At 38.1% G+C, this 13,750-nt stretch overlaps 2 protein-coding genes, 1 long non-coding RNA gene and 1 other non-coding gene across 4 annotated transcripts; 1 reads left to right on the forward strand and 3 right to left on the reverse strand.

Annotated features, from left to right (window-relative positions):
• Positions 1-5,080: 5,080 nt before the first annotated feature.
• LOC120288639 lies at positions 5,081-5,187 on the forward strand. Its single transcript, XR_005546742.1, has one exon. It is a non-coding gene; the product is annotated as a small nucleolar RNA R71 (small nucleolar RNA).
• Positions 5,188-7,932: 2,745 nt separating this feature from the next.
• Positions 7,933-8,647, reverse strand: LOC120288472 (O-acyltransferase WSD1-like). The gene is made up of 3 exons (XM_039302466.1): positions 8,441-8,647; positions 8,213-8,350; positions 7,933-8,094 (listed from the first exon to the last, which is right to left on the reverse strand). Exons 1-3 carry the CDS (start codon positions 8,636-8,638, stop codon positions 7,933-7,935), a joined length of 498 nt encoding a protein of 165 aa, XP_039158400.1. The 5' UTR covers positions 8,639-8,647.
• A 121-nt stretch (positions 8,648-8,768) lies between these two features.
• Positions 8,769-9,276, reverse strand: LOC120288131. The gene is made up of 3 exons (XR_005546409.1): positions 9,156-9,276; positions 8,928-9,000; positions 8,769-8,828 (listed from the first exon to the last, which is right to left on the reverse strand). It is a non-coding gene; the product is annotated as an uncharacterized LOC120288131 (long non-coding RNA).
• Positions 9,277-9,938: 662 nt separating this feature from the next.
• Positions 9,939-10,757, reverse strand: LOC108955188 (O-acyltransferase WSD1-like). The gene has a single exon (XM_018862413.2). The coding sequence runs from the start codon at positions 10,755-10,757 to the stop codon at positions 9,939-9,941; it is 819 nt and encodes a 272-aa protein (XP_018717958.2).
• Positions 10,758-13,750: the final 2,993 nt, after the last annotated feature.

The raw sequence follows: 13,750 nt of genomic DNA on the forward strand, positions 1-13,750 counted from the left end.
GAGATACGTCATGTCCGTTTTGGGATGCCGTGGCACATGGATTCTGAGTCTACTTTCTTCCCTATTCTCGAGACCACTTGGACCTGTGAGTTAGTGGTGACCACAATTTAGGTCGATGAGGGCCTCCTTCACTTGGTGCCTTATTACGAAACGTGGTTCATTAACGAGCCTAATGGGGCTTGGGAGGGTCCTTTGCGGGGTTTTGACAGACCTACCGTCGAAATGGAGGATGAGGAGGTAGCTCACCTTATGGACATCGACATCCCAGATGATGTCGTGGAGGACCCAGCGCCAGAGTCGGAGGGATCCAGGGTATAGGTCGGTTAGGACCTCTTTTTGAGATAAACCTTTTGTATATAACTCTGTAGGGCTAACTTGGTATGTATATAAAGTGTGGTTTGTGAAAAAGAGTTAGCATGTTTTACTATCCCTATGTTTGATGGTTGTTCAAGTGTTTATTTAATTCACTTCCGCATGTGCTTAATTGAAAAATAAAAAGAAATGGTCGGTGACGCATCTTGGGACGTCGCAATTAATCGACCGCCGAGGGATGTGTGCATGCCCAGGGTTCGGGACGTAACATGAAGCATTACATGCCAAAAGATTAAAAGTTACAACACTTTAGTACTTTTGATTAGTAACACTTTTACTGTAGCACTTTCACTATAACATATTTTACCATTCATCATCCTTTGAATAATCGTCTCTTTTCATTTAGATGGGCAGGATCACAAAGTAAATTTCCTTCCTGGATCACTTTAATTTCAAGTTCATTACTTTTTATTTTCTCAAGGTTGTATGTAAGATAGCCAACTTTTTCATACTTGATCTATCTTTGAAAGGGAGTCTATGATATAAATCAGGGAACTTGATGACAAAACCAATGGCATGCTATCCTAGAATGGCTAATGAACTCTCTAGATAAGCCTTAATAGGGTTGCCTTTTAGCCAGTGGATCTTCTTCAAGTTTTGATTTATACCATAGTGCAAAGCATACCACTGGATCCTTTTCATAATTGGTCTATTGTCATGATAGATTACAAGATATACCTCTCTTGAGTATGGATTTCACCCTTGTGAATGTTTATTTTGAAAGTGAGTTTATGATATAAATCAAGGAATTGACAACAAAACCAATGGCATGCTATCTTCGAATGACTAATAAACTCTATAGATAAGCCTTAATAGGGATTGCCTTTTTAGCCACTAAATCTTCTTCAAGTTTGGATTTATATCATAATAGTACTTTATAATGAAAAAAATTTCGATGCATAGGTTCCATGTGGTTATGGCAAGTGCGGAACATACTGCTAGGCCAAAACGCTTTATATCTTTTGGGAAATCATACCAGGCAAAAAGGAGAGAGTGTTTAGAAGCTCATGATAGCACACCACACACAAATTTTATTATAACTTTCTATTAATATCATATTCACTTATCAATTTAATTTCGAATTTAAACAGGCGTTTTATGAGTGAAGTATGATGATGGGCACGTAAATTCAGTAATTAAATTGATAAGTGAATATCACATTAACAAAAAGTTAAAATAGTGAAAGATTATAAAAATAAAAGATACACTACATCCGCAAAGGCAGTCAATCACTCTCAAGGGAAGTATATCTTGTGATTTATTATGAGGTAGACCAATAATGAGAGAGTTGGCTATCTTACATGTAATTATATGATCAGGATAGAAAGGTGTACGAGGAGAGAGGAGAAGGTTTCAGGAAGAGGGAAAGGATTTCGAGAGAGGAAGGGTTTCTAGAGAGAATATTAGACCCAAAAATATGTCCCTCTAGATGAGAAGAGACGGTTATTTATAGGATCATGAATAATAAAAAATGTTACAGTGAAGGTGTTATAGTAAAAGTATTATAGTAATAAACAGTGAAAAATACTGAAATTGTGACATCCCGAAATTTGGTCTTATTTCGAAATTTATGAAATGATTATTTCGTCGATGCGTTTATAGTTGCTTTACTCTGAATAGATTACTCACGAGTTAACTAATCTATTAGGCGAGACCGTATAGGGTTAAAACGCGAAAGACTAGAGAATTCGATCAGAATAGACCGCTCGACTATAAGGATCGATAAAGGTCAATACTACACTGTATAAATCAATTAACAAATGGATATAAATCGATTCGACAGAAATGCGTAGTCGATTCGCGGGTAATTCCACACGATTACAATGTTCGCGTCAAACTACGATAAACCGATTTTCTATTGATATTATATTCATGGTACAAAATTGAATCCTTGTGATTACATGACAACTGAGGCTCGTCCGTAATTCAAAAAGGCATAAATGTGGATTGAAAATTATTGGCCACGGGTCAACCACGCGAGAACCTCTAAAAGCCATCCAATAGATTATGTCGCATTAAAGTCGCGTTTGATTTATTTTAATCATGAAATTTAATTCAATTTCGGGTATTGATTTTCGAGGGTTTTGAGATTTAATTATTGGATGCCGTCTCATCATCCATCGAATTATCGGCGAGTCTGAAATTTTCAGAAAAGGAATTATCGGACAAAAAAAAAAAAAAAGAAATTCGGATCAAGAAACAAAATTGAAATTTGGGACCAAATTAAGAAATTAAAAATAAAAGAAATTTGAGTGGACAAATTTCTTGGTTGAGAGGAAATTGTGGAATGTGGATGGAAGGGAAAATCATGAAGATTTTAGGAAAATCTTAAAAGAAGTTTTTTTTTTTTCCTTTTTCTCACTCTCCCTCTATTTTCTCTCTCCTTTTCCCCCTCTCCTCTCACGTCCAACCCCTCCCCCTTCTGCCAAACCCACTCACTCCCCTTCTCTCTCTCTCTCTCTCTTTCCCTCCTCCCTCACGCCACCTTCTGCCCCCTCCCCCAACACCCCCCCCTCTCTTTTTATTTTCCTTTTTCTTTTTTTCCCTCTTTCTTCTCCCTCCCCTCTCTTTTCTCTCCTCCCCACGCCATTTCCCTCCCTCCTTCTGCCGACCAGCCTCCATTTCCCCTCCTTCTCTTCTTCTCAGGCCATTTTCCCCCTCACCATCATCTTCATCTCATCACCATCTTCATCCCCCACCACCATCTCAAAGTAATTTGCTTGTACCGCGAGTACCACAGGTCTCTTGATGCTTGATGTGATGCCCTGAATTATGAGCATAGCATAATCTCTCAAGCATCTTTAACGACTTTTATTCTCACTGTCTATCATCTCCTTAGCATAATTTCTCTATTCTCTTGTCGCCTTTAAAATGTACGTTCAATTTCTAGATCAAACTCATAAAGTTTCCCTTGTTAGTTACGTGTCATAAATGTATGTTCGATTTCTGAATCTTCTTCATATCTCATTATGTTGCATAAACAAGGAAAATTCGAATAATCAGAAGGAAATCCAAATATTTTCTCATAGATATTGCATTGTTTATTCCTAAAATAGGTAAAATAACTCTATTTTTATAAAGTTATCAACAATTTTCTTACATTGCCCTTGAACTTATTAATGATGTTTTAGAAGATGAACTTATTTGATAATGATTACATGTGCAAAAGAAACATGCATAAGGCCGTACTTATATTCGAGCTTGGTCTGCAATGACATAAGAGGCCGGATCATCGTTGGGCAATGATCAAGTTGTCGAAGAAGCCACAATACTGAGGGCTGCATGACCTCAACAATCTAGACCCTCATGAACCCAATGGCACTAAAGTGATCCTTTTTACTAACAACCGGCACTTAAGTAATCATTTTTAACAATAATTAGCACTCAATTGATCCATATTTATAATTTTTGACACTCAAATGATCACTCGTCAACTTGTGTACACAGCGCCGTTTAGGTGTTATTGATTGGCCACGCCAGTAAGCCACATAGAATCAAAAAAATTAATAAAATATGAACATTAAATTTCCGGCAACATTGATCGGAGTTGGCACTTAAATGATCATTTTTTTTAAAAAGTGACACTTACATGATCCAAAAGAAATTTTTGGTGCCACAGTAACCGTGTACATAACTTTTGGCACTTTTAATGTATTTACCTCGGTAAAAGATGAACAACGAGGGAGAAAATGAACCCAAATCCGGCAAACTCGAATCTCAATAATCGTCAAACCGTCTCCCAATGACCATTGCCTTTGGGCTTTCGTCAACCGGAATTCAGAGCAAATGGTGTTGAGAGAGACGAAGAACGTAGAATCGAGGGAAAGATAGGAAATAGGAATTTGAAAGTGTTATCTGCTGACCTTAAAAAGAAAAAAAAAATTGAGAACACTGCAAAGCCAAAACTGGGAGGAGTTGCCTTGGGCTCTAGGCTTAGCCAATGGTAGCTTTGAGTCGGAGTGATCCACAAAAATTTTACCAAAACACTACAATTTTCACTCAAAAGACATTGAAGACCCAAAGTCCCCTCTGAAGCCACACACGGCCAAATCTTGTCTTAACAAAAATATGAGAAAAAAATAAAACATGTGTAGAGTGGTTGAGACATCCATCATAACAACTGTTGTGTATGGGGGTAGGTACATCAAATTTCAAAACAACTGTTGTAAACCAACTAAATACGACAGCAATAATTTATAATATTAGGTGTGCAAGATTGACGGCAAATGAAGCTAGGTACATCAAATTTCAAAACAATGGGGGTAGGTTTCTTCTATTTGAATGTCAACTTTTATCTACATTCAGTCTCATCAATATATATATAATCAATGCACGGCCGTTGTAAGCCAACTAGAGCAATAATTTTCGATGTTAGGTGCGCAAGATTTATAGAGAAATTGTGTGTTAAAGTGATGTGATCACATGTCAAATTTTGAATTTCATGGCCAAAATATCTAGGTTTTAGTTGAGTGTTTCAAATTATGTAGCAATTGCAGCGAAAGCATCTACTTCATGGACTCCGCTAGTTTTTTGCATTGGTAGCCTCTTAGTAGGCCACTAATAACTATTGGATGTAATTTCTTCTAATAGATTGAAGGCTTCTTCTGGTTTTTTATGATTCAGAATTCCCCCTGCAGTTGCATAAATCATAGAACGGAAATTTGTACTAGACCCATTATAAAAAGTTTGTATTTGCATCCACATGGGTAGTCCATGATGTGGGCATCTCCTAAGAAACTCCCGTAATCTTTCCCATGCTTCATACAATGATTCATCATTCATTTGCATAAAATTAATAATATCATCACGCATTTTGCAAACTTTACAGGTGGAAAGAACTTACCAATAAATTTTTGAGCCATACCATTCCTCGTAGTGATCGATTATGCAAAAAAAGAAGAGAGCCAACACTTACCTTTGTCTCTGAGAGAGAATGGAAATAATCTCAATCTAATAGCATCATATATAACTCCATTGTATTTAATGATGTCACAAATTTCAAGAAAAGCATCAATGTGAGAATTTGGATCATCGCTTGGTGGCCCACTAAATTTCACTGATTGTTGAAGCATCTAAATGAGTGATGACCTGATCTTAAAGTAATTTGCTTGTACTACAGGTCTCTTGATGCTTGATGCGGTGCCCTAAACTGTGGACATAGCATAATCTCTCAAGCATCTACACCGACTTTCATTCTCACTGTCTATCATCTCCTTGGCATGATTTCTCTATTCTCTTGCTGCATTTTAAATGTACGTTCAATTTCTAGATCAAAATCATAAAGTTTCCCTTGTTGGCTACGTGTCATAAATATATGTTCGATTGCTAGATCTTTTTCGTATCTCATTATGCTATATAAATAAGGAAAATTCGATTAATTAGAAGGAAATCCAAATATTTTCTCATAGATATTGCATTATTTATTTCCTAAAATAGGTCAAATAACTCTATTTTATAGAGTTATCAACAATTTTTTCACATTGCCCTTGAACTTATTAATGATGTTTTAGAAGATGAACTTATTTGATCATTATTACATGTGCAAAAGAAACATGCATAAGGCCGTACTTATATTCGAGCTTGGTCTACAGTCATATAAGAGGCCGGATCAGCGTTGGGCAACAATTGAGCTGTCGAAGAAGCCACAACACCGAGGGCTGCAGCCTGCATGACCTCGGCAATCTAGACCCTCACGAACCCATATGCTCAGCAACCAAGACCCATGATCGATGACCCAAACGCTCAAACCCAGACCCTTAGTGACCCTTGGCCACCCTCATCGACAACTAGGAACCGTCGGCAAGGAGAGCATAACCATTAACTGAACCGTCAAAACAGTGACCGAATCTGGAAATTAGATAGGAAGAAGAGGGTAAGTACACTAAAAGTACTAAAAGTTGTGTATGGCGCTCATTTTGGTATCAAAAGTTTTCGCCGACTCACTTAAGTACCAAATCGGAGAAAAAAACGATCACTTAAGTGCCTCCAACGAGATGTTCTAACCAAATTGATTACACGGCAGTTATAATTAAAATTTCCATGTGATTTGACACCTTTTTAAAAAAATCCAATCCACGTGGGCGTCCAAAATGACGTCGCACAATAATCACCTTTTAAATGAAATTGTCACTAAATTGATCACTTTTTAATAACGATTGGCACTAAACTGATTTTTTTTTACTAATGACCAACACTTAAGTAATCACTTTTAACAATAACTAACACTCACTTAATCCATATTTATAATTTTTGACACTCAAATGATCACTCGTCAACTTGTCTACACAGTGTCATTTAGGTCTTATATGCTGATTGGCCACGCCAATAAGCCACGTAGAATAAAAAAAATTAATAAAATATGACCACGTTGAATTTCCGGCAACATTGATCAAAGTTGGTACTTAAGTGATCGTTTTTTTTTTAAAGTGACACTTACATGATTCAAAAGAAACTTTTGGTACCACAATGAGCACCGTATATAACTTTTGGCACTTCTAGTGTATTTATGTCGGTAGAAGATGAACAACAAGGGAGAAAATGAACCCAAATCCGGCAAACTCGAATCTCGGTAATCGTCAACCATCTCCCAATGACCATAGCCTTTGGGCTTACGTCGACCGGAATTAAGAGCGAATGGTGTTGAGAGAGACGAAGAACAGTAGAATCGAGGGAAAGATAGGAAATAGGAATTTGAAAATGTTATCTGCTGACCTTAAAAAGAAAAAATTCGAGAACACTGCAAAGCCAAAACTGGGAGGAGTTGCCTTGGGCCAGTGGTAGCTTTGAGTTGGAGTGATCCACAAAAATTTTACCAAAACACTACAATTTTCACTAAAAAACATTGAAGACCCAAAGTCCCCTCTGAAGCCACATACGGCCAAAGCTTGTTTAAAAAAAAATGGGAAAAAAGAAAAACATGTGTAGAGTGGTTGAGACATCCATCATCAATGCACATTTGTTGTAAACCAATACGACAGCGATAATTTCTAATATTAGGCGTGCAAGATTGATGACAAATGAAGCTAGGTACATTAAATTTCAAAACAATGGGGCAGGTTTCTTCTATTTGAATGTTCACTTTTGTCTACATTCAATCACATCAGAAAAAAATTAAAATATACATGCAGCGATTGACGTACATCATCAATGCACGGCTGTTAAACCAACTAAATACGGCGAGCAATAATATTTTATGTTAGGTGCACAAGATTGATAGAGAAATTGTGTGTTAAAGTGATGTGATCAAAGGTAGACATGGACATTCAAATAACATAAACCTGTCCCATCATCTTAAAATTTAGTGTACCTATCTTTATTTGCCATACAATCGAATGTGTTCTCTTCATTTCTCTTTTCAATTGCTTGGAGCTCAACATAGAGTGGATGGATCCTGAGCTCAACATAAGACGAAATTCGGATCGATGGCCTAAAATAGTTATTCATGTCCCAATAGAACATCATATAAATGGGATCAATTCTTTTTATCCCATGTATAATCCCACATCTATAAGAATAAAATACAGATTTTCCCCTCCTAACCTCACAGGAATGTTTCCCTGTTTACTTCTTCGAGTTCGAGGCTGTAGAAGCTGCTGCTTTCATTTCGAGTAAAGCATCCTCAAAGCACTTGGCCAGAAAATCAGGGTCGGGGTTGACGTCCTTGGCCACCAGAAATTGCATGTCCGCCCTCCCCGCATAGCTCACCATGTGCATCGTGAGTGCCTGCATGCATCGCCTCTCAAACACCCCACATCAGTCCTGATAAAGATTTCATTCTAGATACCGCAGAAAAAGAAGGAAAAGAGAAAAACGATGAGGCGCGAGTATTTTGGAGCCTTACGTGGGGTAAACTCGAGACGTTCACCCTTATGTACGTGATGGGGTTCCCCCCAAACGTGATCTCCTCTTGCGGCCCAAACACGTTTGAGATGCTGAACGTGGTGTTGCAGCAGATCCTGTAGTAGAGCAGGCTTGCGACCTGCATCAGCAAAAACAGAGACAGATTGCGCATTTGTCAGCTTATTGTCGTTCTGTTTTTCGAATTGTAGAAGCACAAACTGATCCTTACGTGTGCTCCTAGATAAGTCATGGCCATATCCACGATTTTGTAGGAGAAGTGAGCCTCCAGGGATTTCTTCTTCCGGTCCACCATCGACTTAGCTTTTCTCAGGTATTCGAGAGGGTCGCCACAGCTTCTGCTGTAGTGAACGGGGAGGGGCATAATCCCGAACTTGTTGCCCCACCTCAGTCCCGGGTTGCCTTCCATCAAATTGGATAGTTCCTGGTTAATACCACATCACACTTGATTCGGTCAACTTCAGTTAAAAGGCGAAAAAGGAAGTGAGATCATGAAAGAAAAGAGAAGTGAGGAACAGCAGCGAGACCCGCCTGCAACCCCTGTTGTTCTCGCAAGTTCACAATCGCCACTCCCGTTATTCGAGTCCCTTCCCGCACGGCTGACAAAGGCAAATGAGCATTTTTAGTCGTCTGAGATTCGTCATCTTTGAATCGACAAAAATCAGAGTGTATGTGCGGAAATGCTATTCGTTTTTTACCATTGGGAGACTGGTGGTCCATGTATTTGAACAAGCCGAATGATATGATCCCGAAGAGAACATCGTTAATGGTCTGCATTTGGAGCAGTGAATGAGATTCATCATCATTTGGTATTAGCATGGAATATTCATCATCTGGAAGTTGACTTCAACAAAATGCATTGGTAGTCATGAAATACAAGAAATACAAGAAAAGCATGTAGTATTCTTCCTCTAAAGATAAATGACCTATGAATGGAGTACTGGTCGCGCTCGATAGAGTCGTGCAAACCCCTGGTAAGCACTTGTCAAGATCAGTCGACCCCGGCAGTCATTCGAGCGAACCCAACCAGCCCCTGAAATCGGCAACAGCGCCTGTTGGGGATCTGCGTTTTCTGTTGCTCTTTCTTTATAAGCTTCAACTTTTCTTATTTTTTGCATTTTAAATGGGGTTAATACCACGAAAAACCTTAAACTTGTACACCTATAAAAAAATTTACTACAAATTAATAAAATCTCAAACTAATACGCCCATGACAAATTTATTTTTATTAGTTTCCGTTAAATTTTACTATCAAATTTCTAAGTTGAATGATAAGTGACAGGTTGATGAATATACTAGTTTTTTATTTTATCCTCGGTTTGTCACGAGTATACTGATTTGTGATTTTTTCTTGATATTAATATAATTTAATGAAAACTAACAGAGAGTAAATTTATCACAAATGTGTCAATTTATGGGTTTTGGTGGTTAAAAAATTACTTAGGAGTAATTTTTCATAGTTTAAAGTTTTAATTTTTTAGTAAATTTAATTAGTTATACCGTTTAGAGTTTTTCGTAATAGTAACCCTTTTAAATATGGTTGTTTTTATGTTACTAAAAAAATTATAAATACGCAATGGCTCCATTACATCATCATTCAACTGCTTGTCATACCTTTTTTTTTTTAAATGAAAAGTTTAATTTGAACAAAAATATTAATGGGGATCGCATTGGAAAAAATATTGTGTATAAAGTGAAGATTGAACAAATTAGGAAAGTATTGAATCAGCGGTGCTATTTTTCTTTTTGGGTGATAAACACATGGAGCTTACCGCATTAGCGACTGCTGATTTGACCACCTTCATATCCTCCAGCGAAAACCTCGCCGTGGCCAGCTTCCTCGGCCAGAGTTCCACCCCTGCGCCACCACTCAGCGGCGTCGTCCGATCGCTCACCCACATGATCCTCAGCACAAGCTCCACTACGAAAACCACCGTGAACCACACCACCTCCAACACCCTCACTACTGCCTTCCACCACTCGCCGCCACCGTCGCTCCTCCTCCTCCTCGTTGATGATGGAGGACCGATCGTCGGTACCGCCTCAGGGTCGTCCACCCGCCGGGACCCTCCCAGGAACGACGAAATCAGTGAGATCCCGTCACCAAGTGCATGGTGAATCCGTAACACCATGCACTGGTGGGCCATCAAGAGGTGAACGTCCCATAGGGGCTTGTCGTTGCCCATGAGCCCCGGCAAGTCGGTGGACAGGTTGGCGAGGTACTCGTTGACCGCCGCCTCGTCAGAGAGGCCTTCGGCGATGGGGCCGTGGACCAGGATGACATGGCGGTCAATGTCCACGCGGGTCCTCCTCCAGTGCTCTCGGCCTGCGGAGTCCCGTACCAAGAGGCTGCAGAACCTGGGGTGCATAAACATGGGGCAATTCTGGATCGCCAACTTGAGGGCGTCCACATCGAGGGGTTGCCTCATGCCAAAGGCGCAGTAGATCACCTGGTTCATCTCCTTCTGGAGGAACAGGCGCCCTATCGGTGTCAGGGGCTCGTCGGAGCCGTTCTCCAGGGACCCCATGCCTGCGTGAAGATCGAAAATGAGGGAATTTTCAGTACGGATGGAATGGCGGGAGAATCACAACAGTGCCGGAACGTACGAAGTCAGTACCTCTTGAATGGATAAAAACACGAATCAGAATCTAAAGGAGTAGTCTAAAAATCGAAGCTCTTGTTTGCATGGCGGGGAAGGGGGAGGAGTGCGAGAGTGTCCGATTTATAATTTTCAGGCGAGATTGCGCGAGGCTCTGGCATATATGGATCTTAGCCTGTGCAAGCATCTTTTCGCCAAACATTTCTTAATTCGATGGTTCTTAAAAACGACAGCTAAAAGAGGCTCTAACACTTGCATGAAAAGGTCGATTACATTGTCGGCGTGCGAAGAAGTCAGTTTCATGAACCTTTTGCGGGGTAATCAAAGACCAAACCATTCGAAAGTCAACTTGTTTCGTATCTCTTATGTCATTCTCTTTGCATCTCGAATTTTGTATCCAATGGACCTCCTGGATATCAGCAATCTTTCGTGTTCCTACTTTAGTTAGGCATATTTACACGCTATAAGATGAACGGTACCGCATGCTTGATTGTAAATAGTCCAAATGAAGATCGGACCACCTTGTCCTTTCGTCCCTTAGGATTTTCTTTTGCTTTCAAGACTCAAATTTGCATTGAATGCATGGGACATTAGGTAACAACTAACTTCTCAAATTAATAAAATCGAGCCAACCCAAACTCACCATAGCCATCATTAAAGCTGCATTTTGCCATTTCAAGTTTCAGTCAAAATAGGACCAGATAAACTATGATATAAAATATTTTGCTATATCTTATCCACTATTTGATTAATAGCAATAATAAAATTAGATACTTTCTTATTGTATTATATCCATTATTTGGTGCAAACCTGAAAATACACAAGTGGAGATGGTAAGAATCTTTCACGGTTCAAAGCTAAAAAAACACAAATGTGCATACAAAGATAACTTCCATCAATTATCGTGATTATTGTACTATCTAAATCTTAAATCGTTAATGAGCTTTATCAATCAATCCATGATTATTGCACTATCTAAATATGAAATAGCAAAAGAGCTCATTGCAACATTCTAGATCCACACATTCAACTATAACAAGAAATGAACAAACTCTAGTAACATCAATGCGGTAGATCTGCTAGAGAATGCCAAATCTAGTAAGGAAGCAAATATGATCATTCAACTTCGCAACACTCAAAAGTATAGTGCTTCGACTCTCTCGCTACTTTTGTGCACCTTTAACTTGAACCATAGAGTTATGGAGTAGAATGAGTTGCTGCTTTCGTTGACTTTTGGCGTAAACCAGAGAGTTATTGAGGAAAATGAGCTTCAACTCTCTCGTCGTCCTCATGAAGTTTTAACGTGATCCAAAAAACTATGAAGGAATCGTGAAGTTTTAACAAAATTGAGAGATACGGAAGAGAAGGAGACGAAGAGCGTAGTTTTTCTTTTTTAATTAATCTCGTTGCCCCTTTCTTTCATCAAAATTGGATCATCGACAAAATATCTCTCATCAAAATTCATCTTTGATTTTTATGGAATTTAATCAACAATATGATGACATAAGAAGCTTTGCCATAATTTAATTGACAACAAAGTGTGGTGACAAAGATACAACATTGGAATTTAATCAATGACAAAGATCTGTAAACTACAATTAAAGTATAAAAATTGAAAGATATCTACATAGCGGAAAAGATAAGTTGCATAATAGTAAAAATAAAGATAAATTTGCAAGAACATTGAGTTCTTTAATTGATTGATCAAGATTTACAAAGAATGGGAGGGGGGAATTGTCCAAAAAGCCTTACACCTATTGTACAGTAGCCAATTCAATCATAAATCTTTCAATTATGTTAATTTAGCATTAAACTTATTGTAAAATAGTCAATTCAGTCTGAAACCTTTTAATTGTATCAATTTAGTCCCAACATTTTGACAATTTACTAATTTAATCCTAAGCTTCTTACAAATAACAGTTCTTCTAGCCAATTTGACCGTGAATCACCGACATGGCGATCTAGTCAATGTTAGTCTTACTATGTGGTGCAGCTGGCACTAGCATGAATGATTTGTAAATTTAAAAAAAAAATATATCAATTTTTATTATTTTTATTATTTTTTTCATTTCTTTTCTTGGTTTTCCTATCTAAAAAAAAATCAAAAATTGTCCATGTTAGCCCAGGCTGCGCCATGTAGGATGTTCAACGTTCACTAGATCACTACATTAATAATTTTTGGCTAAAATTAGTCAAGAAGACAACATCGGCAATGCATTAAAAGGTTTAGGAGTAAATTAGTAAATTGTTGAAGGGTTTTGGACTAAATTGACATAATTGAAAATTTTAAAACTGAATTGGCAAATTATTAAGAGGTTTTTGGACTAAATTAGCACAATTAAAAGGTTTAAGGCTAAAGCCAATGTACAATAAATTTATGACTTTCTAAACAATTTTTCCAAGAATATGGTGTGGCTATTTATAACCCATATATTTATGACCCATAGTCAACGGTTACAATTTTGGAATTGAATAAAATAAATAACAACGGTTACAATAAGTTGTGCTATTCACTACCCCTTATCGTCTACAACACTTATCCACATGAAGTTATAAATTCCCTAAATTTTTTACAACAAAACATGACTGCAGGGTGATATGACGTTGAGATGTCCCGCGTGTCGAGATGCCCCGGGAGTGTTTGAGAGATGAGGTAAATAAGATGAGGCATGCTCAATAATATACATATATGCATGTTGATAAAGATCCAAGTGATATTGATGCATCAAAAAATTATATGTCATACGTGTGCATTGAGTAGGTAATAACCATGCATTCGTGTGAGATACTTATAAAGAAGGTATGGTGTATGCTTATGTCTTGATTATGTTGCTCCGATTGTTTGTGAGTGTTATGCTAGGGTGGGTGCGAAATTGAACTCCTATTTTAAATTTAGAGATTTCACTTGCTAGGCTTCGAGA

Source organism: Eucalyptus grandis, chromosome 9, assembly GCF_016545825.1.
Source record: "Eucalyptus grandis isolate ANBG69807.140 chromosome 9, ASM1654582v1, whole genome shotgun sequence".
Taxonomy (NCBI): Eukaryota; Viridiplantae; Streptophyta; class Magnoliopsida; order Myrtales; family Myrtaceae; genus Eucalyptus; species Eucalyptus grandis.